This window comes from Cnephaeus nilssonii (genome assembly GCF_951640355.1).
Source record: "Cnephaeus nilssonii genome assembly, chromosome: 6".
Lineage (NCBI taxonomy): Eukaryota > Metazoa > Chordata > Mammalia > Chiroptera > Vespertilionidae > Cnephaeus > Cnephaeus nilssonii.
Genome location: NC_137077.1, coordinates 54,169,930 through 54,197,649, shown reverse-complemented (window position 1 = coordinate 54,197,649; position 27,720 = coordinate 54,169,930). Strand labels below are relative to the sequence as shown.

The 27,720-nt window shown below is 48.9% G+C and overlaps 1 protein-coding gene across 3 annotated transcripts; it reads left to right on the top strand.

Moving 5' to 3' along the window:
• The first annotated feature begins 29 nt into the window (after positions 1-29).
• Positions 30-26,781, top strand: MYO1A (myosin IA). 3 transcript variants are annotated; one of them, XM_079774854.1, is made up of 27 exons: positions 30-3,708; positions 5,045-5,173; positions 5,273-5,388; positions 5,630-6,033; positions 6,250-6,296; positions 6,435-6,498; positions 6,704-6,802; positions 8,618-8,721; positions 8,848-8,995; positions 9,442-9,560; positions 9,640-9,726; positions 11,072-11,137; positions 11,281-11,385; positions 13,191-13,253; positions 13,420-13,620; positions 13,768-13,994; positions 14,328-14,528; positions 14,705-14,801; positions 15,265-15,414; positions 15,523-15,591; positions 16,009-16,083; positions 21,464-21,598; positions 24,860-24,966; positions 25,339-25,471; positions 25,560-25,712; positions 25,875-26,002; positions 26,287-26,781. In XM_079774854.1, exons 2-27 carry the CDS (start codon positions 5,060-5,062, stop codon positions 26,408-26,410), a joined length of 3,336 nt encoding a protein of 1,111 aa, XP_079630980.1. In that variant the 5' UTR covers positions 30-3,708; positions 5,045-5,059; the 3' UTR covers positions 26,411-26,781. The 3 variants fall into 3 exon arrangements, with proteins under 3 accessions (XP_079630980.1, XP_079630981.1, XP_079630979.1); XM_079774855.1 differs by having other exon boundaries at positions 30-5,173; positions 5,630-5,724; positions 5,929-6,033; XM_079774853.1 differs by having other exon boundaries at positions 30-5,173.
• Positions 26,782-27,720: the final 939 nt, after the last annotated feature.

The following is a 27,720-nucleotide window of genomic DNA, read 5'->3' as shown; positions in this document are numbered from 1 at the left end:
ATGCCATCTATTTTCCCTTTCTTTCTTAACTACTGCTGCCCATCTTGGGTATCTCTTGCTCTACTTTCATCCCTGGGCTGGATGATTTCCCAAGATGCCAGATCTCTAAAGGCTATTCTTACAGAAGTAGCAGGTTGTACTATTGTGCTGTTTCATAAAAAACAATATATAGGTTATTCCTGGTCCAGGGAGCTACTCTGTGCTTTAGTTCTTTAAATTTTAAAAAATGACATAAGGTATTTGTTTTAATTTCCACTGGGATGAGGGGCAGACCCATGGATCCTGCTGTGAAATGCCTGCCAAAAACTTGGTGTAGGGTGGAAGAGGGAGTAGGGCTGTAGTGAGCATTAGGGGGCATGGAATAAAACCAATTATGTCTAGGCCCAGCTTCTGTAGTAGGAATCTGAATCTTCTATTTTTTATGTTTTGGCTTTTTTCTTTGCTCTGGGAATCTGTTATAACATTTGCATTCTGTACCTGTCTACTCTTTTCTTAGTTATTTAGATTACATAGAAACCCATTGTCCATTTTTCAAAGATTGTGAAAGGAAGAAAACAGGATGCAGACTGTATGTAAATTTATGTAGATTAATGCACAGTAATGGCATCTTTTTTCCTCTGCCTTCTATAACTATACTAGGTAAATAAGAGACATAGATGATCATTAATGGCTAAATTAATAAAAACTTAAAGCATAATTGCCAGGAATGCTTCATCATAGGGTTTCAGGGAGGAGAGAAAAAAGATAAGGTGTTTAAACCAGTTCTTCTCACACTTTAAAAATGCATAGGACACATCTGGGGAGCTTGTTTAAATGCAGACTTCTGACTCAGTAAGCCCGATTAGGGCCCGAGATTCTGCATTTCTAATAAGCTCCCAAGTGATTCAGATGCTGCTGGTCTGTGGACCTCACTTTGAATAGTAAGAATGTAAAGCACTTACCTTGTTGCCTGGCACATACTAAGTACTTGGTCAATGTTACTAATTGACACCAGATAATTTGTGAGAGTCAAGAAGACCCTTTGCCCACCAAATAAACATCTTCACCATATCTGAAAACTGTGTTTTTATTGTATAACATCTTTTAAAAAATGAATACCTCTGGGAGAATGAATAAATGTGAATTAGTTTAATCAGATGGTTGGCTTCCAAACTCTGTCAGAAATCTGCACTAAATACTTTGGAAGTTTCCCTTTTTTGCCAGCTTTATTAAAGTGTAATTTAAAACAAATGATTTTTATTAATTTTTAGAGAGAGAGGAAGGGAAAGGGAGACAGAAACATCGCTGTGAGAGCTGAACATCAATCAGTTGCCTCCTGCATTCCTCCTTCCGGGGATCAAACACGCAACCCGGTTATGTTCCCTGACCTGGAATTGAACCAGCCACCTTTTGGTGCATGGAATGATGTCCAGTCAACTGAGCCACACCAGCCAGGGCTGAAGTATAATTTATATACAATAAAATTCACCAGTTTTGAATTTTGACTAATGGAGACAGTTGTGTAATCATTTTCACAGTCATGATATAGAGCATTTCCATCACCCCCAATAATTCCCTCATGCCCCTGCACAGACAAAAAAAGATTTTTTTAAACACCAATTTGTTGTTCTACTTATTTATGCATTCATTGCTTGCTTCTACATGCCCTGATGGGATTGAACCCACAACCCTGGCATATCAGGATGATGCTCCAACCAGCCAAGCCACCCAGACAGAGATAGATAAGAAATGTTAATGGTGGGGAAGAGAAAGGTGATTTTGGAGTCAGTGGAAGAAGACCAGTAAGCTCCAGTTGCTTCATTTTTGTTTGAGAAACAGGAGATCACAACCCCCCATGCATCTTCACCTCAGGAATGCTTTAATAGATCTTAAAATCTCAGATGACATGGAGGTGTAGTTTACACCTTGTTAATTTAGAGTGACTCACTTTTCCCACTTTGCCTAGAAGGTTCCTAGTTTTAACACTCAAAATTTCCATGTCCAGAGAACTCATCTTAGGTCTCAGACAAACCCTAGCTTGTGATGTTTATGCCATTGTTTCTAAGTCTAAGGTTGCCATCTCATTTTAAAGTTGCTTCTCTTGTGAGCACATAGTAGGCACTCAATAAATGAGTGAACGGGTGGACACCTAAACCCCAGTTGTAGGTGGCTGCAGATTCCTGGCCTGGAGAACAGGAGACCTGGGTTCTTTCTGGTCCCACCTCTGCCAGGTTTGCAATGGTGTGATCCTGGGGAAGAGGTTTCTCACTCTAGGTCTGTTCATCTGTGTCCTCTATAATAGGGAATCTGTAGTCATTTTTGTCTCCGACACTGATACTGCTCTATCTGTATTGGGGATTATGTTCTGATGTCACTTCCACTCAGCCTTTTCTCTCTCTCTTTTCCTTGCCTCTCCCCCCCTCACATATATATAGTAAATCAATAAATTATGAAAGGGCAGGTTGATAATGGACTGCTGATGGGCCAGGCTTCTGCAGAATGCTTCTGCAAAGCAATAATGTTTGGACCTTGAACCAAGCAGCTGTGACTGCAAGTTGGAGAATCAAGTCTCTGCCTTCAGCTAAGTGTGTATTTGTGCATGCCTGGGAGGGAGAATGGTGGGAGAGGGAGCCTGCTGTTCAGGATTTTCTCCAGGTGGGTGAGGGGGTACCCTGGAAAACAGGATTTTATAAGCTGCTTACTATCGAAGGCAGGTATTTCCAGCTGGGCTAGTGCCCAGGAAACATTGTCTCAAGGTCTTATTCAGTATCCTGGCACAGAAGGGTTAAAATTAGAAATGCCAGGACTTGGGCTGGAACCTCTGGCTGACTGAGGGTCAGGAAGCTGCATTCAGTCCGTGGTTCTGCCACCTACTGCCTGTGGAACGGTGGGCACACTGTAATCTCTGAGCCTCAGTGTTTGCCTCTCATTTTCTTTTTTAATGGAATATCTGTACTGCCTACCTCACACGGTGTGTGATTCAAAGTGATGATACAGGTGGGAGTTTAATGAAACTGATGTCTATACAAATGTCAGGCATTATTACTAACTAGTTTTTAGATCTGTATCATGGGGTCTGATTTATGAGGAATTTGGGTATTTTGTCTGCTTAGTTCTTAAAGTAATGTCACTGACAACCCCTGACTCAATAATAAGATAGGAAGGGTGGGTTTGAGGGAGATACTGAGTCTTTGTTAGGAAGATACCCAAGCCTACCTTCCTCCTTGACAAATTTCTGACTTTGGGAAGGTTTATCCTTGGCAATAAATTCCACTCCAGTTCTCATTTCCAAATTTTTGGGACAATGGCACAAGAACTCAACTTGAGCTGCTCGGCTAAGGCCAGCCAGATAACTCTTTCTTACTACAGGTGCTTTCTTGTTACTACTGTTTCCCTTCTGGGCTTCAGGCCTGTGAAGGGTTAAGCGAACCACACCCTCAGCAGGAACAGCCTCGGACTTTGTGCTGAGCAGCCGTCTCTGGCTTCTGGCTTGACCGACACAAGGAGCCCTGGCTGGAGGAGGCAGCACAGACAAGGTCAGAACGGTTGGACACTGGCAAGAGGAGGGCAGCTTCTTTCCTGGCCTCTCCAACACCATGGACAGCTCCTGTTAACAGAGGCACCTCTCCACCTTTGGGGCGGGCATCCTATGCCCCCTTCCTGTTGAATAGGGGTTTCGTCCACCATTCTCCAAGGAACAGTGAAGTTACACCCTAGTTCCAGTGTTGGGTGAGTCTAGCCTTGACCTGTCACTGCTCCTCCTTTGGGTATTATGGTACCCACCTGGGGCTGGCTTCCTTTTCCCCTGTCTTACCTCCAACCTGTCATATTTCCACTTGCCTCAAATCCAAATTAAAAAAAGATGCCTTCTTCCAGCCCTGCTTCTGCTTCTCACCCTTCCCTGTCAAGTTACTTAACCACTTGTGTTCAAAATGACAATTGCCTTCTTTTCCTGGAGCTTGGGGAAAGCTGAGTGAAGGAAGAAGGCAGCTGTATCCCCTTCTTGCTCAAACTTTCATTCCTGCTTTCTTCCCCTCCCCCACGCAGGTTCAGCTATGCAGGAGAGGAGGAGGATATGGCTCCTTTATTCCTGTGGGGAGTGGCATTGACCATTGTACAGATAATTCTGTTCTGTACCAGGCCACCCCACCTAGTCAGTCCCACAGGAAAAACTGAGGAGGGCTGGGCTTCCTCCTCAGGGGACACTTACTGTGTGCCTTCTGCTGGGACCGAGGCAGTGGGCCCAGGCTCCCTGCTTCTCCCACTCTGCTCCTCCTTGCTCATTTCCTACTAAAAAGCTGGATGTGTCCCCCAAGGACAAAGTCTAGGCCAGGTTATAGGAATTCATGTGAAAACTGGAAATAGAAAAATAGGGACAGAAGTGTAGGCACATCCACAGGTCCTGAAAGCTACTAGTTTGTTGGGGGGAAAAAGCTCACTTTGATTTTCTTTGGGGTATTCCAGTCTTTTATGGAGGAACTCCCAACTCCGTCCTCAAACTCTTCACCTCATCTGCTCCCCATTTAAAAAATGAATCTCACTGTAGCAATGAGAGGGGAGCAGATTCCTTTGGAAGAACCTTTGAAATGGGTGTGGGTGGGTTGGGTGACTGAAACAGGGGCCGTGGGAGGTAGGGAGTTGAGGAGAACCGGGACAGTGATCAGGGAGTGTAGACCCTGGCCAGGGCCTCCGTGCAGGGAGGAGAGAGCTTTTGGTGCCTGGCTGTGGGCAAAGCTTTGCTTATCTTGTCCTCCCAACCCCTCTCTTACAAGCACAGATATGCTTCCCCAGGTGCTACCTGTGATCCTTCCTTACCCTGGTGGTCAGAGGCAGGTGGTCCTGTCCCATCCCTGCCCCGTCCCTACCAACCCTGACCCAGGGGGCAAAGGATCCCCCACCTCCTCCCACAATTAACGTGGGCTAGTCTAGAGGTCTCTTCCAGGCCAAGGACTCGCTCTAGGGCTGGAACTGGGAGAAGGCTCTCCTCGTCCTTTCTGCCTTGTTCCTCTCAGTTACGGGTCTCTAAAGCTGAGCAGACATCAACAAAGCTCCCCTCTTACCCCAGGATCAGCTCCTCAACATGAATCTCAGGGAAGGTTCCATAGGGGTGGAGGATCTCGTGCTCCTGGAACCCCTGGAGGAAGAGTCTATGCTCAAGAACCTCCAGCTGCGCTATGAGAACAAAGAGATTTATGTGAGTACATGTGGGCGCCCCTGACGGTGGTGGCCAGAGAGTCCACATGCTCCCATTCCTCCCCCCACTCCTTTCCTTCACCTTCCTCCCCGGCTACAGACCTACATTGGGAACGTGTTGGTTTCCGTGAATCCCTACCAACAGCTGCCCATCTATGGCCCAGAGTTCATCACCAAATACCAGGAATGTACCTTCTATGAGCTGAAGCCCCATATGTAAGTAGAGAGACCAAGGGAAGGTGACAATGATCCTGATGAGGAGACATCCTAATTTCTTCTCTCTTTCCTCCTAGAGGAGACCTCTAGCTGCCCTTCTGCCCCTGGCCCTCTGGAGCCCCCTTCCTAGCCTGCCATTTCCTTAGAATTAGAGGGTGGATGACTTGGAGGCTGGGGATTGAGAGAATGTGGTGTCTTGGACTGACCCCACATTAGCCATTACCTCCTTCCTCCTCCCAAGCTATGCACTGGCAAACATGGCATACCAGTCACTGAAGTTCCGGGACCGAGACCAGTGCATCCTCATCACGGGGGAGAGTGGAGCCGGGAAGACGGGTGAGGCGCCTGCTGGGAAAGCTGTGGGATCACCTCTGGAACTAACCCTTTGTCTCTCCCAGCCAGGTCTAGCCCTGCCCCTGCCGCTCCCCCACCCCCAAAATTCCCTCTTGGTTTTCCTGACTCTGAAGGCTCTGAGGTGCTGGGACGAGAGAAGATACGGAGGGTGGTGTGGAGATCCATGTGAGGGTTTTTCTTGCACAGAGGCTAGTAAGCTGGTGATGTCTTATGTGGCGGCCGTCTGCGGGAAAGGGGAACAGGTGAACTCTGTGAAGGAGCAACTGCTTCAGTCAAACCCAGTGCTGGAGGGTGAGAATGCTGGGCTCTGCCCTCTGTACCCCTCACCCGGCCAACCCCAGAGTCACTCAGCCCTAGTCACCTTCCCATTGTTCCAAAACCACTGTCCTCATTCAGCCTGAAAAATCTGAGATTGGCACAATGACTGGAAGACCTTCCTCCTTTTCCTTCTCGAGAGTCCCTCTTCTCCCCTCAGCCACCTCACTGCCCCTCTCCTCATCTCTGCAGCTTTTGGCAATGCCAAGACCATCCGCAACAACAACTCCTCTCGATTTGTGAGTGAATATCTCAGTCTGGGAGGAGAGGGTGTGGAGGCTTGAGAGGGAAGAATGTGCCACAGACCCTTCCTAGACAGGGTGGTGACAAGAGAAGGAAGCAAAGTCTGTCTCCCTCTCTCTCTCTGGCCCCTGAAGGGAAAATACATGGATATTGAGTTTGACTTCAAGGGATCCCCTCTCGGTGGCGTCATCACAAACTGTACGTGTCTCCCCATTCTGCTTACCGCCTCTCTCTTCCACCTGCCCCACGGTGTCCCTTTCTGCTAATCTGCTACTGTGGGTAGAAGGAATATTAGACTACCTGACGTCCTAACCACTAGGGATGTCCGGGATGAGGGCAGAATTAGAGGGAAGCTGAGGTATCTCCCAGATCTGCAAAACATTCTTTTCTAATTTTCTGCCAGATCTGCTTGAGAAATCCCGAGTGGTGAAGCAGCTCAAAGGAGAAAGGAACTTCCACATCTTCTATCAGCTGCTGGCCGGAGCAGATGCACAGCTGCTGAGTATGTGCCTGCCCCGAACATCCCCAGCCGCCATCAGTCCCCTCTGGGTCCCCGCAGCCTCTTCCTTGAGCCCCTCTGATTCCTCCTTCCGCATTCCTCATCTGTTATCACCCACCACTGTATCACTGCTTGTATTCCTCTGTCCTGCTGTTCCTCTTTCCCTGAGCAGGCTTCAAAAATGGAACTCTCATGTCCATCTATCATCCTTTCCTATCTTCAGCTGAAGGGAAGTTACTGATAGTTCAGCAGGAAATTCAGCAGGATGTTGAACCTTCACTGAGCTTCCGTTGAAGTTGTCCTTGGTCTACATCTGTTTCACCCAGGACCCTGTCCTTGATTTCCTCCTCTTAGACAGTTCCACCTAGGTTTCATTCATTCATTCAGCAGACACCTCTTGAGCACCTACTATGATCGAACACTGTGCTAACCTCTAGGGGTGTAGAGTTGAGTAAGACATGGATCCTGTCCCTGAAGAACTTAGTCTCCTAGTGATGGCAGATGTGTGAACAGATACACTGCAATGCAGTATGGTCAGTGCCAGTAGGCCTTGCAGATGTGCATAGGAGCAGAAGGAATAGGGCAAGCTGCCTTGTCCCAAGGAAGAGCCCATCCCAGCTTGAATGTTGTACTGGCATCACTACAGGGTCCAGTGAGACCAAAGGCCCTGTCAGTCCGCCCTCTAGCTGAGAGCACTGTGGGTATCTGCTCCCTTTGGTTTCCGATTATTCTGTGCTGGGCTTGTACCTATTTCCTTTTTTCCTCTGGCAGATCTATGGTTCAGGTGCCCCCACAGGTCTGATCTCCCTCCTGGCTTAATAGTCTTGGTTGTGTTCCATTTGTCTGAATCATAGGCACCAGTGTCTTGTTCTGGTTCTGTCACTCGTTGGTTTAATTGAGACCAGGCAGGCCCTCCCCAGTGTCAACATCCCAGGGCCTTTCTGACTCATTCTGTGTTCAGACGTTCCTCTTTAGTACACTTTGGTTTTAAATTGTGTCTTGGGAGAAGCTTCCATTAAATTTTAGTTTGAGAGATACTCACTGAATCTCAGATCATTTGAATTAGACATCATTGATATCCCTAAAGTTCCATGATTAACCCACTCCTTCCCATCTCTGGTAAATAGCTTTGACCATTCCCTTGATTCATTTATTAAAAAGAACGAAGTTCCTGCATGCCAAAAGTTCCAGGTATACAGATTATGAAGGTGAAAAACACAGTCCCAACACACAAGATGTTTATTTGTGGGGAGAAAACATAACTTAGCCCACGTGATAGGGGCTGGGATAGAGACTCACCACAGGGGAACATAAGAGAGCCATTTGACTCAGCCCCACCACACCAGAGAACCCTTCCAGAAGAGGGATCCGGGTTGGGAACATAGTACCTGACACTCTGTCAGTGCTTATGAACAAATAACGAATGCACCAGCAAGGCTGAGTGGGGGGTATGTGCTTACCCTTCCTTCCTTACCTTCATCCTCAGAATCACTGAGACCAGAGCAGTGTAGAGGATTGGTTTGTTTGTCTTTATTGTTCAGAACCCTGAGGATGGGGAGAAGAATAAAATGAAGCTTTTCTTTTATAAAAGTTGGGAGAAAACCCCAATAATTACAAACACCTAAACCCTGAATACCACTTAAAAATTTAGTGTAGTATAGGAATTAATGATCCCAAAATAAAGGAGGCAAGGGAAGAAACTAAAAAAAAAAAAGGCTTCTTTGAGTAAATGAATGAACCCACCGAGGGCTAGGGCTGTGAGGGTCAAGGCTGGAGAGCCTGCGTACTAACCCTTTCCCCAAACACTGGCCCTCTTAGAGGCCCTGAAGCTCGAGCGGGATACAAGTGGCTATGCCTATCTGAACCGAGAAGTGTCCAGAGTGGATGGCATGGACGACGCCTCCAACTTCAAGTCTGTGCAGGTGGGTGCCCAGGATAGGGGAGGCTTGGGCTCTTAGGCCATCCCCTGAGCCCAGGCTCTGGCTTTGAGGAGGGAGGCATTGGACTGGCACCACAGTTTAACTTCTGATTTCTGCTTGCTCCCTAAGAGTGCAATGACTGTGATTGGGTTCTCCGAGGAGGAGATCCGATGGGTACTAGAGGTGACAGCCCTGGTGCTGAAGCTGGGGAATGTGGAGCTGTCAGACGAATTCCAGGCCAATGGAATATCAGCAAGTGGCATCTCTGATGGGAGAGGTCTGCATCCCCCTGCTGAAGTCCCACCCAGCTCCCCGAATCTCCTGCTGTTCTTCCACCATCTCTAGTATAACTAACTTCACTCTGATTTAGTCCCACTCAGCCTGCTCCTGAGTTCTTCCCCAAACATACTCATTAAGAACTCCCAGTAAGGCACATTGGAATGAGGTTTTGAAGTTTGGTACACATAGGTTCTGAGCCCTTTCCGAGTCTCACCTATTTCAGGAGATTTTCATATGAAAGTAGATAATGCATGGAAAGTTCCCAGATCTCCCCTTTCTCCACCTCCCCAGACCTTCTTCCAGGCCATGTTCTGAACTGGATGCAAGGGCTGCTCCAGCAGGGCCCAGGGACACCAGTCTCCCAGCAACTTCACTTATCTGCTTCCTCCCTCCCCTGGGAGAAAGCCCTCTCTCAGGCCATGTTGTATTTCCTCATCACCCCAGGTGTTCTGGAGATTGGGGAAATGATGGGTTTGGATTCAAAGGAACTAGAGAGAGCTTTGTGCTCAAGGACCATGGCGACTGCTAAAGAAAAGGTGGTCACTGCACTGAATGTTGTTCAGGTAAGGGGCCCTATGGGAGGGCCTGATTCTGATTCTGTTCTGTGGCTGCCACACTAACCAGCTTGGCCTTGCCCTGTAGGCTCAGTATGCCCGGGATGCCCTGGCTAAGAACATCTACAGCCGTCTCTTCAACTGGATAGTGAATCGAATCAATGAGAGTATCAAGGTGAGAGATCGCCCTCTTCCCTCAACACTCTACCACCCTCACTTCTCCTACCCTGGTCACCAGCCCTATACCATGGTTTCTGAGATGAACAGAGTAAGAACAATGAGGAATTGTACAGTGTCTTCCAATAGTGTGTGATTGTGGAAACATCACTGGCTTTTTGACTATCTGGATACACCCTTACCAGCGTGTGGCCTTTCAATTTCACAAAGATTCTGAACCTCAGTTTCCTGATTTGGAAAATGGGACATTAATGCCTACCTGCTTCACAGGTTTAGTGAGGATGAGATAAAATTGTGTACATGGTTATTATAACCAACAGTTTTACTCCTAGGTATATATCCAAGCAAATTGAAAACCAATTTATATGAATGTTCAAAGAGGCATTATTCTTAATAACCAAAAGTGGAAACAACTCAAATGTCCATCAACTGATAAATGAATAAATAAATACAATGTGGTATATTTATACAATGGGATATTATTTGGCCATGAAAAGGAATGACATACTGGTACATAATCAACATGGATGAACTTTGAAAACATGTTGAGTGAAAGAAGCCAGACATAAAAGGCCACATTTTGAATGACTCCATTTATATGAAATGCCCAGAATAGGCAAATCCATAGACATGGGATGTAAATAGTGGTTATCAGGGACTGGGGGTGGGAGGGAGGACTGGGGAGTGACTGCTAATGCTTATGGGCACACGATTTCTTTTGGGGGGATGGTGAATGCTCTGGAATTAGGTGGTGATGGTTGTATACTTTCTGAATATACATTAAAGCCCACCAACTTGTATACCTTTAAAGGGTACATTTTCTGGTATGTGAATTAAATAAAAATAGAACTATTATTTAAAGATTATGTACATGAAAGTGCCATCCATTTAGAAGCTATTACTGCAGGGTAGTGGGGTAAAATGGGATTTGACTCTAGGTTTGGTAAATGCTTAGCTCTTTTGAAATTTGATTTTTTAAATCAGTAAAATGGGAATAATCACTCCTTTTAGGTTTATGATATAATTAATGAAATAAGAATATAGATTTTTAAATAAAATGCTCAACAAATTAAGAGATAGTTATTTCCTGAGAGGATTTCAATGTCTTTCTACCTTACACCATGGGAGCACTGTCCTGGAATCTATTTGCATCTTCCTTTGCCTCCTTTCCACCCTCTTTGCTTGTCCTCCAGCATATAGAAGAGAAAGGAGAATAAAATCACAATTCCTGTCCAGCTTGGTCAAGCTCACCTGAGTTCTGTTTGCCCCTTGCTCCAATCACCTCCATCATCACATCACTGTAGAAGGGCCCGTCCTCAGACTTATCTTTTCCTCCTCTTCAGGTGGGCATTGGGGAGAAGAAGAAGGTAATGGGGGTCCTGGATATCTATGGCTTTGAAATATTAGAGGTAAGACAACTTTGCCCAACCGCAGTACCCTAGGGTTAGAGGCGGATGGGCTCAAAGGGGATGTGAGAGAGGGGAGGTAGGGCTGAGAGGAAGGAAGTATCTTGGGCTGAGCTGGTCTCTCTAATCTGTGTGCCTTCCCTTAGGACAATAGCTTTGAGCAATTTGTGATCAACTACTGCAATGAGAAGCTACAGCAGGTGTTCATAGAGCTAACACTGAAAGAGGAGCAAGAGGAATATAAGAAAGAGGTAAACTAAGCCTTCTCCCCACCTCCTCTTGCTTAAATGACTTCTAGGCACATGCCAGGTCTTTCTTTCTCCTTGATCACAATTTCTTCTCAATTGTTCCCCTGTGGGAACACGGAGGACAAAAAGTTTTCCCTGCACAGCTGAACATTCCAGCATTACCAAGAAGCCCTAATTTTCTGCTCCCCCCCCCCCCCCAGTTCCCCATACTCTAGGCCAGGCCAGGAAGCGGGTGGCTAGATAGAAGGGTGTGTGTGTGAGGGGGAGTCATGACAAGAGTGAAGTGACAGCTGTGCTTGGCCTATGGCACACTGTGAGCCACATTTAGAAGGGACTTTTCTCCCGGGCTTGGCACCCAACCACATCCCTTTCTGTGCTCTTCTCAAACTCCTCAGAATCCTTTGTCTCCTCCAGGCTCTGATGTTGCCTTCCCCTCTTGTAGCACGCTGACCCCAGATTTTCTCACCAGAAGTGCCCGTGGCTCAGGATTTCCACACTCCAGCCCCTATTCAGCGGTTCTCTAGGACTAGGTGTCAGACAGCTCTCTGATTGAGTTAATTCCTTCCAAAGTGTGAGTGCTGAGTCTCACTCATCAAGGTCCTCCCAGGGATGCTCCCTGTGAGCTCTCAGGAATCTGTTGTGGCAGAACTTCAGGCACTGTGATAACAATGTACAGAGAAGCTTTTAAAAGTATTTGGATATTTTTATTTAAAATTTTTTAAATTTATGTTTATTGAGTTTTGGAGAAAGAGAGAGGGAGAGAGAGAGAAATGCTAAAGGAAGGGGGACAAGGGAGAGAGGTCAATTTGTTGTTCCACTTACTTATGCATTTGTTGGTTGTTTCTTGTATGTTCCCTGATCGGGGATTGAACCTGAAACCTGGAGGTATCGGGATGAGGCTCTAACCAACTGAACTATCAGGCCAGGGCTTATATTAAATTTTCAAATGATCAAGTAGATAATATATTCCTGTGCTTCAAAATTCAAAAAGCTTAAAAGGTGTATAAAGAAAGACCTCTCTCCCACCCTGTCCCCAGCCTCCTCAATTTCCTTCCCATCTATAGGCAGTGAATACACCCTCTTCTACACCTTGCTTTCATAATTTAACAAGAGATCTTTCTGTATCAGTCTATTAAAGATGCTATAATAAATACCATAATTCATTTAATCAGTCAGGGAAGACATTTTTGGAATGGAGTGGGAGGGCAACTTAATTCCACTCTGCATTCCCTGAAGACCTGTGAGGGAGGAGGGAGAGAGAAGCTTGTTCCCCAGTCACACCTGCGAATGGCCTGAACTGCTACATCTGGCCCTGGGGTGGGATCAGGAGGTATCCTGCCTGCAGGCCTGATGCCCAGCAAATCCCTAAAGCACAGAAAGCTTTGTTGCTTGATGATAAACTCACATACGTGCTTTGGTTCTGTAGTTGGTTGCCAGAGTGGTGTGGCCCTTTGCTCTTCCATATACTCAAGGATCCCCACCCCCAGAGCTGGGTAATCTCTACCCAATCTTTACCTAGCAGCTTGCACTTCCCTCTCTACCCTACAGCACCTACAGGGCTCTCTACATTGATTTCCCCTCACTGCTGCTCTGGGTCTTCCCATGTATCCCTCTACCCACACCACAAATTCTCCACGAACCTTGGAGAAATGGGGACACAGATAGAAACCATACCAAGGACCCCTCTGAACTATGGGGCTTTCTGATGGTCCTTTGTGGGATAGGTGAAAGGGAGCCTGGGTCTGGTGGGGTCTTTGGAGACTTGTCTTAGACCTGCTCCCTGTAATTTTTCCACCTCCCCTTGCTAGGGCATACCATGGAAAAAGGTGGACTACTTTGATAATGGCATTATCTGTAACCTTATTGAGCATGTGAGTTATCCTTCTCTTATCTTTGGGACCTTCCCCTGGACATCCATCCCCCTCCCCTCACCCCACTTGGCAAGGGTGGTAAAAAGGGCAAAGGGTGAGTGGACAGAGGATCTGGACATCCTAGAGGACCAGGTCTAGGTTGGGCTGATATTGTTCCCCTGGCCAGAATCAGCGAGGTATCCTGGCCATGCTGGACGAGGAGTGCCTGCGGCCTGGGGTGGTCAGTGATTCCACTTTCCTAGCAAAGCTGAACCAGCTCTTCTCCAAGCATGGTTACTACGAGAGCAAAGTCACCCAGAACGCCCAGCGCCAGTATGACCACACCATGGGTCTCAGCTGCTTCCGCATCTGCCACTATGCGGGCAAGGTGATATGGCGGGGCCGGAGGGTCAAGGCTAGGGCCTGCGCACAGGCTGAAGGCAACGGGGAAGGAATTGGGAGGATCTGCAACTGGGAGGGCCAAGTGCTGGGACAAGGTCATGGGCTCTCCAGACCAATAGATGTTCTTCTACAGGTGACATATAACGTGAACAGCTTCATTGACAAGAATAACGACCTACTCTTCCGGGACTTGTCCCAGGCCATGTGGAAGGCCAAGCACCCACTCCTTCGGTCCTTGTTCCCTGAAGGTGATCCTAAGCAGGCATCTCTCAAACGCCCCCCAACTGCTGGGGCCCAGTTTAAGAGTTCTGTGGCCATACTCATGAAGAACCTATATTCCAAGAACCCCAACTATATCAGGTGACATACTGGGCACATAAGGAAACATGCTACATACATCTGCATGCTATAGAACATGTCAAGGGGGAGGTGACTTTGGAATAAGAGTATCAGAGACCCTTTTCTCAGGGAAAGCAGAGCCTGATGAGCTGTGAGAGTCCTGTAGCAGGGAGAGCATTAGATTTGGGTGGGGACCATACTGATGAGTGAAACTGGAAAGGCCAGTGTGACCACTTCCTCTGAAATATTTCACCTAAGGGTAATGTGTGCAGAATTGGGGTGTAGAGACCAGGATGGGTCACACTGGCAAAGGTGAAGCCTCTGAAGCCTGGACTTTGCTCTCCCTCCCACCAGGTGTATAAAGCCCAACGAGCATCAACAGCGAGGTCAGTTCTCCTGGGAGCTGGTGGCAACCCAGGCTCGGTACCTGGGACTGCTGGAGAATGTGCGTGTGCGCCGGGCGGGCTATGCCTTCCGCCAGGGGTACAGGCCCTTCCTGGAAAGGTACCGATTGCTGAGCCGGAGCACTTGGCCTCGCTGGAATGGGGGAGACCGGTAAGACTCAGTGGGGAGTGGAGAAGGCAGTGCAGGGAACATTGTGGGAGAAGAGACAATGAAGTCTTCTTGTTCAAGCCCTGAACTCTCTCCCAGAGCGGAAGGGATTGCGGGAGGGGTGGAGAGGCCCCTCCCCTGGGTTGCCCCCTGGCAGCCTTCCCCATTTGCTCTCGTAGGGAGGGGGTGGAGAAGATCCTGGGGGAGCTGAGCACCTGCACCTCAGAGGAGATGACCTTTGGGAAGACAAAAATCTTCATTAAAAGCCCCAAGACTGTGAGTTGGAGAGTGCACCTGTATTCGGTGGGGGCGGAAGAGTTGGAAACCTCATCTGCAGGAGAGGCTGGGTGGGGAAAGGAGCATCTAGAACCTGGAACGGATAGTGGATGAGGAGGTCTCCTCTCTGCGGGACTGTTCCTTGGGCTCCCGCCCTGACTGAGAGCCCTGGAATCAGGTGTGCTTGCAGGGCCCCCTCTGAGTGCCTCCACTTGGAGCAGGACTCCTTGTGGGTCTGGGTAATGTGTCTGAGTTTCCAAATCCTAGCATAGTAGCGGCTACAGAGTTAGTGTTTAGTAGAAGCTTGTTAACATGAATTAGTAAATAAATGAATGAACTCAGAGGACAAAGGAATGATCAAATAGAACACTGGCTGGGAAGCCTCTGGTACTGTGGGGTGCAGGAAGAGAGAGCACTGTTCCCCTAGGCCAGCTTCTCCGTTCCCACTTTCACCGCTCCGCAGCTTTTCTACCTGGAGGAGCAGAGACGCCTTAGAATCCAGCAGCTGGCCACACTCATACAGAAGATCTACCGAGGCTGGCGCTGCCGCACCCACTACCAGCAGATGCGCAAGAGTCAAATCCTCATTTCCTCTTGGTTTCGGGGCACCATGGTACCAGTAACCCCCAAAGTCCCATCCCCTCACTCTACTAGGAGAGTGGAAAATGGGAGGGTGGTTCAGGAGGTAGGCCTTTTCTAACAGGCCCATTGTTTCCTACAGCAAAAGAAGCGCTATGGAAAGATAAAGGCGTCAGCATTATTGATCCAGGCTTTTGTGAGAGGATGGAAGGTAATGGAAAAGGGGAGAAAGGTTCCCTCTCCACATGTAGTTCCTTTTGAACCACATGTGGTTCCATTGTCCCAGCTGCTGGGGGGATGGAGGAGCAGGAAGCAAGTCCTACTTGAACCTCCGACATGCCTCTGTGCAATGGCGTGTCTGTGTCTGGGTATTTCTGGGGCTGCTCCATGTGTGTCTGGGAGTGTGGCTGCATGCTGAGAAGATTCGTACATATGTGTGGCTCTGCCTTCTGCTTTGAATGTCCTCATTGCCAACTTATCTGACTACTTTCTCCAGCTGTAGTCTCAGCTCTCTATTTTGCTCTGTTCTTTGTGTGGTTGAAAAGAGTAGAACCTCTTCTAGGTCTATGCTCTGTCTTCTAGGTCTAACTATCTTTATTCTGGCTCCTTTCTTGTATGTCCCTGCCAGGCCCGCAAGGATTACCGAAAATACTTCCGGTCAGGGGCTGCTCTCACCTTGTCAAGTTTCATCTACAAGAGCCTTGTAAGTGGTGGGTGTTGAGGGTGGGAGTGGGGGTTTGAGGATGGAGGGACAGGTTTGAAAGAGAAAGATGTGAGGTTTGAGAAGAAGTGACTCAAAGCTTCCCCCCCAAGAGCTTCCTTAACCTGCCTGTCTCAGGGCTCAGGGGCAGAATCACAGCACATTTGAGAGTGGATAGGGTAGGCAACCTTGTGGTAGGAAGGGGTCCCAGCACACCCACCAAGAGACGACTGGATGGTTGACAGCAGGTGAGGAGCAGAGCCTCATTGAAGACAGAGTGAGGACACATAGAGTTAACGAACCTATTTTAGAGTTGGGGTGAAGGTGCCGGAATTATATTTTCCTTCTATCTCTTCTGAAACTATAGCAGTTGAGTCTGAAATTAAGCCTCAGGAAGGATCTTAATTGTGGAGGTCTCAGGTCAGAGTGGACAGGAAGAAGCCAGGACCAGGCCTGGACATTCAGACTATGGGCAGTTTCCAGTGAGAGGACAACAAGGACAGAGAAGGGGGTAGAAAGCAGTGGTGCTGCTAAGACATGTCAGAAGGAAACCAGACAGGGAGGGAGCAGCACTTCCCGGGAAACCTTGGGGAAGGACAGAGGGTAGGAGGAGGAGCAGAGGGCTGAGGCAGAGGGCTGCGGAACTGCCCTCCACTGATCTGATTTTTTTTTTCTTTATACATTTTATTGATTTTTCACAGAGAGGAAGAGAGATAGAAACATCAATCAGCTGCCTCCTGCACACTCCCCACTGGGTCTGTGTCCACAACCAAGGCACATGCCCCTGACCAGGATCGAACCTGGGACCCTTGAGTCCTCAGGCCGACGCTCTATCCCCTAAGCCAAACCGGTCAGGGCTACTGATTTGATTTTTGGAGGAATAGGGGCTCTGAGGCTCTCCATTGCCTCCCTGAACATTCGTCCTGTCCTCCTCCCCCTCCTCAGGGAAGCTCCATTTTCCTAGGCCGCCTCAGCCCATCTCTCCTCAGCTGGCTCCACCGTGTCTGCCTCTCAGAGTTCCTGCTCTCTTACTGCGTAACTACATTCCTGAGACCTGTCATCTGGTTTTACTCTTATCTCATGACTTGCCCCTCTTCCATCTTTTCTTTCTTTCTTTTTTTCTCATTCTTTTATTTTTTATTTATTTATTTTTTCTTCTTCCACCTCTTCTTTCACCTGTATGTTATCAGGTACCTGCTAAATATCACCCCAGGAGCTGCTGGGTTTAGATGAGAACTTCACTAACTCAGATCCCTAAGAAGAATGCATGCAGAGCCACTAGGCATGGACTCCCCCAGTGTTTCTGACTAGTCAATATTTTGCAATTGCCTTGCCTATAACTAATACTAATACTAGCATAATACCTACTATTATTTGAACACTTAACTATGCACTAAGTTCTTTACATGCATTAACTCTAATGTGATAACAACCCTGAGAAGTAAGCCATTTATAGGTTAAAAACTAAGGCCCAGAGAGGCCTAATAACTTGTTAGGAGTCCCACGGTTGGTAAATGGTAGAGCTGGGATACAAACTATTTGACTCCAGAGTTTTAGTCACTGCCTAAAACTGCCTGTCCCCTTCCCCCAATAGAGGCCTGTGCGACCAGGCATACATGGCCCTCAGTAGACCTGGGGATGGAGGGCTACATAGGGAAAGGCAGAACTTTCTAGATCTAGAAAAAAAAAGAAAACCCTCAGAGGCTCCACATCAGTTGGAACATGGGGGATTGTTTAGGAATGTTTACTGAGGTGAATCAAACCAGACCCAGGACCAGAGAGACTCCAGGGTGATGAGATCAAGCTCATTAGGTCTTTGTAGTGGAAGATACAAAAAGCTTGGATAGCTCCTAGAGCAATATGCTGTGTGCTGTGCATTTTTCTATTTTAATTTTTTAAACTTAATGTCTTAGTAAAAAGTTTTCATAAAAATGCCAAAAAGTTGGCCCTGGCCTATGTTGCTCAGTGGTTAGAATGTCGGCCTGTGGACTGAAGGGTCACAGGTTCAATTCCGGTCAAGGGCATATGCCTGGATTGCTGGTTTGTCCCCTGGCCCCAGTTGGGTGTATGCAGGAGGCAACCAATTGATGTGTCTCTCACATCGATGTTTCTTTCTCTCTCTCTCCCCCTCTCCCCATCTCTCTAAAAAAATCGATGGAAAAAAAATATCCTCCGGTGAGGAATAACAACAACAACAAAATTCCAAAAATTTGAAGTGCTCAAGATCAAGTCATTTTCTGTACCTTCAATAATTCTATCCCATAAATGAAAAGGGTGTTGAGTGCTCCCTGAAATATAAAGACTCACGAGTTCTGGTTCTAGATTGGGGGAGATTTAAAACAGTCAGATGCCATAGGTGAAACTTGACTGGATCCGAAACAGGAAAAATAAAAACAAAGCTGAAAAGGACATTTTAAAAAATATGTATTTTTATTTATTTCAGAGAGGAAGGGAGAGAGAGAGAAAGAGAAACATCAATGATGAGAGAGAATCATTGATCAGCTGCTTCCTGCACACCCCACACTGGGGATCAAGCCTGCAACTTGGGCATGTGCCCTGACTGGGAATCAAACCAGGATCTCCTGGTTCATAGGTTGACACTCAACCACTGAGCCGAGCCAACCAGGCTGAAAAGGACATTTTTAGTATATAAAAGACATGAGGAGAAATTTGAGTGCGTTGCTGTTGGATGAGTAAGTCTAATCAATGTTAATTTTCTTAGGTATAGTGATGGAATTGTGATTGTGTAAGTAAATGTCCCAGTTCTAGGGAGATGCATGCTTAAGTTTTAGGGGAAAATGTTATGATATCTGTAACCTACTTTAGGATAATGTGACATGAAGATTTGTATATATCAGTGATGGCGAACCTATGACACGCGTGTCAGCACTGACACGCGTAGCCATTTCTGATGACACGCGGCCCCTGAGGTGGCCGCATGCCGAGGATGAAACATTTGCAGCTCCTGAGGATGAAACATTTGTGAAATAATGTTTTTTCCTCAAAGTGACACACTACTGAGTTATGCTCAGTTTTTTGGCGAAGTTTGACACACCAAGCTCAAAAGGTTGCCCATCACTGGTATATATGTATATGTATATGCATCTCTGTGTATGCGGGGGCATATGTTAGAGAGAGAATGCAGATAGGGCAAGATGTTAACATTATCAATTGGTAAATTTAGATGAGGGGTATACAGTATACAGATGTTCATTATAATGTTTTCTTCAACTTTTATGCAAGTTTAAAATTTTTTCAAAATAAGAAAATATATTAAATTTTAAAAAAATTTTTGCCCTAGCTGGTTTGGCTCAATGGATAGAGCATTGGCCTGCAAACTGAGGGGTCCCAGGTTTGATTCCAGCCAAGGGCACATGCCTGGGTTGCAGGCTCAATCCCCACTGGGGTCGTGCTGGAGGCAACCGATCAATGATTCTCTCTCATCATTGATGTTTCTCTCTCTCTCCCTCTCCCTTCCTCTCCGTGGAAAACCAATAAAATATATTTAAAAAAATTTTTTAAGTTAGGCCCTAGCTGGTTTGGCTCAGTGGATAGAGCGTCAGCCTGCCGACGGAAGGGTCCCGGGTTTGATTCTGTCAAAGGCACAGCCCCAGGTTGTTGCAGGCTCAATCCCCAGTAGGGGTCCTGCAGGAGGCAGCCGGTCAATGGTTCTCTCTCATCATTGATATTTCTATCTCTCTCTCCCTCTCCCTTTCTCTCTGAAATCAATCCTATATAATAAAGAGCTAATATGCAAATGGTCATCATGCCCTCGCTCCCTTGCACTGGAACTGCTCAGACACTCAACACTGGGGAGAGAGGAATGGGGACCAGCCAGGCTGTGGACCGGGAGAGGGACAAGCCTCCCCCCGCCCCGCAGTCCCGGGCGCCTGCGGCTGCAGCCTGGGCAAAGCCGCCCACCCACAGTCCCTTGCGGCTGCAGCCGGCCCCAGCAAAGCCGACCCAGGTCCTGGGTGCCTGCGGCCAGCCAGAGGGAGGAAAGCTCGGGTCCCATGTGCCTGCGACTGGCTGGAGGAGGGAATCCTGGGTCCTGGGTGCAGGGCAAGGCAGAGGTGGTTAGGGGCGATCAGGCAGGCAGGGGAGCAGTTAGGGGCGATCAGTCAGGCAGAGGTGGTTAGGGGCGATCTGGCAGGCAGGCAAAGGGGTTAGGGGTGATCAGGCAGGCAGGCAGGCGAGTGGTTAGAAGCCAGCGGTCCTGGGTTGCGAGAGGCAGTCGGACATCCCCCGAGGGGTCCTGGATTGGAAAGGGTGCAGACCGGGCTGAGGGGCCCCTCCCCCTTGTGCACGAATTTCATGCCCCGGGCCTCTAGTAAAAATATATTTAAAAAGCCCTAACTGGATTGGCTCAGTGGATAGAGTGTCGGCCTGGGGACTGAAGGGTCCCAGGTTCGATTCCCATCAAGGGCACATGCTCAAGTTGTTGGCTCAATCCCCAGTGGGGGGCGTGCAGGAGGCAGCCAGTCGATGATTCTCTCTCATCATTGATGTTTCTATCTCTCTCCCTGAAATAATAAAAATATATTTAAAAAAATATTAAGTCAGGTTATGTCACTCTTCCCCTTTAAGCCCTCTAGTTCTATTTCACTCCAAATGAAGGCCTCTGTCCTCACCACAGTCAACAAGGCCCGTCAGGATCTGTCCTTGACCAACCATCTCTCTGATCTTCTCTCCTTTTACTGAATTTAATTCAGTCACTCTGGCTTTCTTTCTGTTTCTGGAATATACTACCACTCATTCCTGTCTCGGGCCGCTTTTTTGCATCACAGCATATGTAATGAACTGGCATTACATTATATGTGTTTATTTGCTGTGAGAGGCCTCCTTCCCCACCCCCAGTAGAATGTAACCTCAGGGAGTATAAAGACTTTGCTGTGTTCACTGCTGTGTCTCCATACCTAGAACAGTGCCAGGAACAGAGCAGACACTCAGTAAATGTTGAATGGGGGAAAAACTCAAGACCTGGAGACTAACTCCTGAGGACTCACTGTCTAGAGAGATTTCCATGCAAGTAACGTTAGTACGAAAACAGAAGTATAGACAGAGTACTAGGGGGCTCCAAAGAAAGGAGGGCTCCCCTGGGCCAGGGGATCGGGAGGTTGGAACGGCATCTGAAAGGATGGGTAGAATCTGGGCTGGCAGTGTTGAGCTGAGAGCAGCATGAACTAAGGCACAGAGTGGCAATGCGTGGGCTGGGCAAAGGGCGCGGCGAGGAGTCCTGTCTGGTTGGTGTGCCAGGGTCATGCAGGGGGTCCTGTGACGAGGTGGCTCTAAGTAAAATACTTTGAATACCAGGTTGAGGTGTTGCCTGTCCGGGGCCTGTCTTCTCATCATTGCACTCTCAATTCCCCTGCTTCCAATCCAGGCACAGAAATTCCTGCTGGGGCTGAAGAACAATTTGCCATCTACCAGTATCTTGGACAAAAAGTGGCCAGCAGCCCCTTATAAGTGCTTCACCACAGCCAATCAGGAGCTGCAGCGGCTCTACCACCAGTGGAAGGTGAGTGAGGCCCAGGCACCTCTCTTCCCATGTGTCTTTTTTATTTTCTCCCTCTGATTTTTCTCTTCTTTTCCCTCTCCCACTCCTTTTCTCTTTAAAAACAATTATGGCCCAGCCGGTGTGGTTCAGTGGTTGAGCTTCGATCTATGCACCAGGAGGTTACAGTTTGATTCCCAGTCAGGGCACATGCCCAGACTGTGAGCTTGATCCCCAGTAAGGGGTGTGCAGGAGGCAGCCAGTCCATGATTCTCTCTCATCAAGGGAGATGTTTCTATCTCCCTTTCCTTTCCTCTCTGAAATCAATAAAAATATCTTTTTTAAAGATCATGGTCACCCTGGCCAGTGTGGCTCAGTTTGTTGAGCATCATCCTGTGCACTGAAAGGTCACTGGTTTGATTCTGGTTGGGACACATACTCAGGTTGCAGGCTGCATCCCCAGTCAGGGTGCATGTGGGAAGCAGCAGATCGATGTTTCTCTCTCACATCAATGTTTCTCTCTCTCTCTCTCTCCCCCCCTCTCCCTTCCTTTCTAAAATCAATAGAAACATATTTTTTTAAATGTGGTAAAATATGCATAACAAAATTTACCATTTCAATCATGTTGAAGTATATATACAGTTTGGTGGTATTTGAGCACATTCACATTGTTGTGCAGTCATCACCACATCCATCTCCTTACTATTTTCATCATCCCAAACTGAAACTCTGTACTGAGTTAGCAATAACTCCCATTTCCCCCTCCCCGAGCCTACTCTAGGAATTTGACTAGAGTCATACAGTGCTTAACGGGAATGCGTTCTGAGAAATGCATCGTTAGGCGATTTTGTTGTGCGAACATCATAGAGTGCACTCACACAAACTTCAATGGTATAGCCTACTACATAACTAGGCTATATGGTACAGCCTATTGCTCCCAGCTACAGTTCATACAGCATGTTACTGCACAAAACAACATGAGATTAAATCAAGCACACGAGAAAATGATGCAATCAAGAGACGCAATGAACACGAGATATATGAGGCTGCTGCTGTCGTAATGTGGCATACTGTTTATAGCAAACTTAAAAAAAATATATTTTTTTATTGATTTCAGAGAAGGGGAGAGGGAGAGAGAGGTAGAAACATCAATGATGAGAGAGAATCATGGATTGGCTGCCTCCTGCACACCCCCTACTGGGGATCACGCCCACAACCCAGGAATGTGCCTTTGACTGGAATCGAACCCAGGACCCTTCTGTCAACAGGCCGACGCTCTATCCACTGAGCCAAACCAGTGAGGGCTAGCAAACTTTTTTAATATAAGTAGAGTGCTCTCTAAAATAGCAATTAAAAGTATAATATAGTAAATACATAAACCAGTAACATAATCGTCGTTTATTACCATTATTAAGTATTATGTACATAGTTGTATGTGCTATACTTTTATACAACTGACAGTGCAGTAGGTTTGTTCACACTAGCATCACCACAAACACATGAGTAATGCATGTGCTATGATGTTCCCATGGCTACATTGTCACAAGATGATAGTAATTTTTCAGCTCCATTTTAATCTTACTAGAGGCCCGGTGTATGAAAATTCGTGTACTTGGGAGGGGAGGGTGTCCCTCAGCCCAGCCTGCAGCCTCTGGCAGTCCAGGACCCCTTGAAGGATGTCCACCTGCCGGCTTAGGCCCACTCCCCGGGGGATCAGGCCTAAGCTGGCAGTCAGACTCCCTCTGGCAGCCTGGGAGCACTCGGGGGAGGTCTGACTGCGGCTTAGGCCCGCTACTTGTAAGCCACAGTCAGACATCCTTAGCACTGCTGTGGAGGCGGGAGAGGCTCCCACCAACGCCACTGCGCTTGCAGCTGTTAGCCTAGCTTGTGGCTGAGCGGAGCTCCTCCTGTGGGAGCACACTGATCACCAGGGGACAGCTCCTGTGTAGAGCATCTGCCCCCTGGTGGTCAGTGTGCGTCATAGCAACCGGTCGTTCTGGTCGTTCCATAGTTAGGGTCAATTTGCATATTACCCTTTTATTATATAGGACTAGCGTTCCCGTTGCAGGAAAAATCCTGCAATAGGGTTTCCTGCTGCACTCTACCCCGCCCTGCCTGCTCTCCTCCCTTGCCCCCTACCCGCGTTCTACACCAGCCCCCCTGCTTTTCTAACTTCTAACTTCTCCGCCAGCCCTCTCTCCTTCCTTCTCCCCTGGCCCCGCCTCTGCTCCTCCCTTCTCCCCCGGCCCGCCTTCTCTGCCAGCCCGCCTGCTTTTCCCTTCTCCCCCGGCCCCACCTCCGCTCCTCCCTTCTCCCCAGCCCCGCCCCTTCTCCCCCGGCCCCGCCTCCGCTCCTCCCTTCTCCCCGGCCCCGCCCCTTCTCCCCCAGCCCCGCCTGCTCAACTTCCTTCTCCCCCAGCCCCGCCTCCGCTCCTCCCTTCTCCCCAGCCCCGCCCCTTCTCCCCGGCCCCGCCTCCGCTCCTCCCTTCTCCCCGGCCCCGCCCCTTCTCCCCCAGCCCCGCCTGCTCAACTTCCTTCTCCCCCGGCCCCGCCTTCGCTCCGCCCTTCTCCCCGGCCCCGCCCACTCTCCTTCCTTCTCCCCTGGCCCTGCCTCCGCTCCTCCCTTCTCCTCCCCCCGGCTTGCTTGCTTCTCTGCAGCTTTGCTCCCTTCTGCAGCTCTTGGCTTCTTTCTACGCTGTCATGATATGCAAATTAGCCACCATCTTTGTTGGGGCAATTTGCATATTCGTCCTGATTGGTTGGTGGGCGTGGCTTGGCTGGTGGGCGTGGCTTGGGCATAGCGAAGGTGCGGTCAATTTGCATATTTGTCTATTATTATATAGGATAGGACCACCATGGCACATGCAGTTTGTCATTGACTGAAATGTCACTATGTGGCACCCAACTGTATTTTAGGTACCTCATATAAGTGGAATCATACAATATTTGTCCTTTTGTGTCTGGCTTATTTCACTTAGCACAGTGTTCTATTCAGGACATGCTTATTGAGCACCTTGTCTGGGACTGGGCCTGTGCTGGGCATACAGCCCTCAGTGGGTTTATATCCTATTATTTCCACCCCTCCCCAGCAACCCTCAGTCCCCATTGTCCTCCCCAATGCATCTCCAGCCTCTTCCCTCTCTGAAGTGTCTAGTGCCTGTTCTTTTCCCTCTGTCCTCTTCTCCAGTGTCTGTCCCTCTCCTTCCACATCTCAGTGTCCCTCCCTCCCTTCCCAGCCCTGCCCCCTTCCTTCATGATCATAGCTTCTGCTCCAACCCACTCACAGTGCAAGAAGTTCCGGGACCAGCTGTCCCCAAAGCAGGTAGAGGTCCTGAGGGAGAAGCTCTGCGCCAGCGAGCTGTTCAAGGGCAAGAAGGCTGCATACCCCCCGAGGTGAGAGCCCCAGACCCTGCAGTCAGTTTCTTCAAGTGCAGGTGGACAGAGCAGTGGGTCTCAAATTCCAGGGTGCACCTGAATCACCAGGCAAGCTTGATAACACCCAGATTGCCGCCCCCCACCCACTCAGAGTTTCTGATTCTGCAGGTCTGGGTGGGGGCCCAAGAATTTGCCTTTCTAACAGTTGCCAGGGGATACGGATGTTGGTCCTGGACCCTGCTCTGTGGATCCCTGAGATAGCGGATATGGTGGTGGATGGGGGAAGGGGCACTGGAGGACTAAGATGGGAATGCAGTGCGGGGAGGTGCAGGGCCCTGGGGTCCATGCCAAGGGCTTTGTCTCCATTGCATGCTTCTTGTATGTTCTCAGTGTTCCCATTCCCTTCCACGGTGACTATATTGGGCTGCGAGGGAACCCCAAGCTGCAGAAGCTGACAAGCGGGGAGGAAGGGCCTGTTCTGATGGCAGAGACTGTGAGGAAGGTCAATCGTGGCAACGGCAAGGTGAAGGCCGCATCCTGAATGCCTCCCCACAGCTGGAAGGGTGGGGGCTGACCCCATCTTTCCTCACCCTTTCCTGTTCTGTCCCTAGACTTCCTCTCGAATTCTACTCCTGACCAAGGGGCATGTGATTCTCACAGACACCAAGAAGTCCCAGGCCAAAACTGTCATTGGGCTGGAGAGTGTGGCCGGGGTGTCAGTCACCAGCTTCAAGGATGGGCTTTTTGGCTTGCATCTGAGTGAGGTATCAGCTGGGTGGGGGCAGGTCTCATCCTGGAGAAGGGAGTGGGCATCACAGGGCTGGGGTGGGCTGGAGGTGATGGGGCCCCAACCTCTTCCTCTGGGCCTTGGATATCTCCTGAGGAGAAAAAGTGAACCCCTTCCCTGCTATTTTTTCCTTCCTAAGATATCATCTGTGGGTTCCAAGGGGGACTTCCTGTTGGTCAGTGAGCATGTGGTTGAACTGCTGACGAAAATGTACCGAGCTGTGCTGGACACCACGCAGAGGCAGCTTCCAGTCACCGTGGCTGAGCAGTAAGGCCCTGAGCTGGGCTGAGGGGCAGATTGGCAGATGACGAAGCTGTTGGTCATTGTGACCGGGAAATTCATTGGGTCAGAAAGCAAAGCAACTGTGTCAGGGCAGGGCTTGGAGGAGCTTCTTAGTCACCACACCCAAGTCCCTGGAGTCTTAAGTTTTCTGACCTGGGCTGGGGGGAGGGGGTTGTATTTGCCTCAAGAAGGGAAGGGGGAACCATCATAAAAATATGGGCATAGGGGATGGGGGCACTAGCTTTGTCTTTTGTCTCTTCCCCTTCCAGGTTCTCAGTGAGATTCAAGGAGAGCAACGTGACTGTCAAGGTCATCCAGGGGCCGACGGGTAATGGGAATGGCAAGCTCAGCTGCAAGAAGAAGGGGAGTCACAGTCTGGAAGTGACTGTATAGTGAGGAGGTGGGACCGCACGGAGAGAGGGCAGGTCCTCCCTCTTGGACCAGCCCCAGCCCCACCCACCCACCTTTGTGGGAGGATCTCATCTCTAACCCTCTGATCAGGGGTGGTGCTTGGAGCCTGAAGACCCTTGAAGAGGACCTTTCTTCTCCCAGACCGTCCCAGTCCTTTCTCCAAACTCCCACCCTCAGCCTCTCTGCCCACTAATAAAACAAGTGACTTCCCAAAGGTGTGGTCAGCGTGGGTGAGTTGCTGTTCCCATCTTCTCACTGGCGTGTACTGAGACCCCCCCTCCTCTGCCCTCTCCCCCTCCCCTTCCTCAAGCTCCTTGGAGCAGCTAACGCAGATAATAAGAATGGAAAAGAAGGGAATTGTCTCTGGGCCCTTGACCGGCTGAGCTCTGGATGTCTGGGTGGGGAGGCTAGAGAGCCTGGGGGGGGGTGGGGCTGAGGTCCCAGGTGGCCAGTGGCCAATTCATTAAGAATGTCCCTGGTGGGAAGACGTGAGGATCCCTGTCTTGGCAAAAACTGGGATCCTTTGGAGATTCAGGCCCAAGGATGGAGGGCTCATGTGAGCTGGGGAATGCAGGGCCCCTGTACCCAGGAGCTCCAGACCCCTCCATCCCCAGGCTCAGCACTGGCTCATCACACCTGCCCCACCCTGGCACCCCCTTCCTTTCCAAACACCAGAAATGCCAGGCTGCTGCCAACAGTTGTCTTGCTAATCAGTGTCCGCAGCTGGGGCCTCAGCTGGTGGCATTTGACAGGGAGGCTCCGCCATCCTGATTCCCCCGTCCTTCTGACTGACCCCTTTCCTCGTGTCTTCATTTATTTCCCTGTGTCATCGTCATTTTTTCTCAGTTTCCAGCTGTCTCACACCATCACACTGTCCCCCTTTCTGCTGTGGGCTCTGACTAATACTAATACGTAATTTTTTGTAGAATGCTTTAAATACCCCCTGTCCCTTCCTATGTATTTCCTCATAGACTGTCTGGTCTCAGCTTCTCCCAACCCAGTGTCTGCCTTTAGGGAAGAAGCAGCTCCTATATTTGCAGTAAAATTTAGATCTGTGCGCTGCCAGTATAAACAGCTGCCTTTGTTTCTGCCCCCGATGTCTCTCCTTCCTTTCACAGCCTCTGCCTTTCCTGCCTCTTCCCTGCTCTACCACTGAGCTCACTGCCCCTTGAGCTGTGGTCTCCCTCCTCCCTACTTCCCTCCTCCTGCAGGCAGCTGGGGGTCCCAGGCAATCATGCTTCAGGAGACCCGATTAACTTCTCTTCTTGCCTGCAGGTTAATCTTGCTCTCGG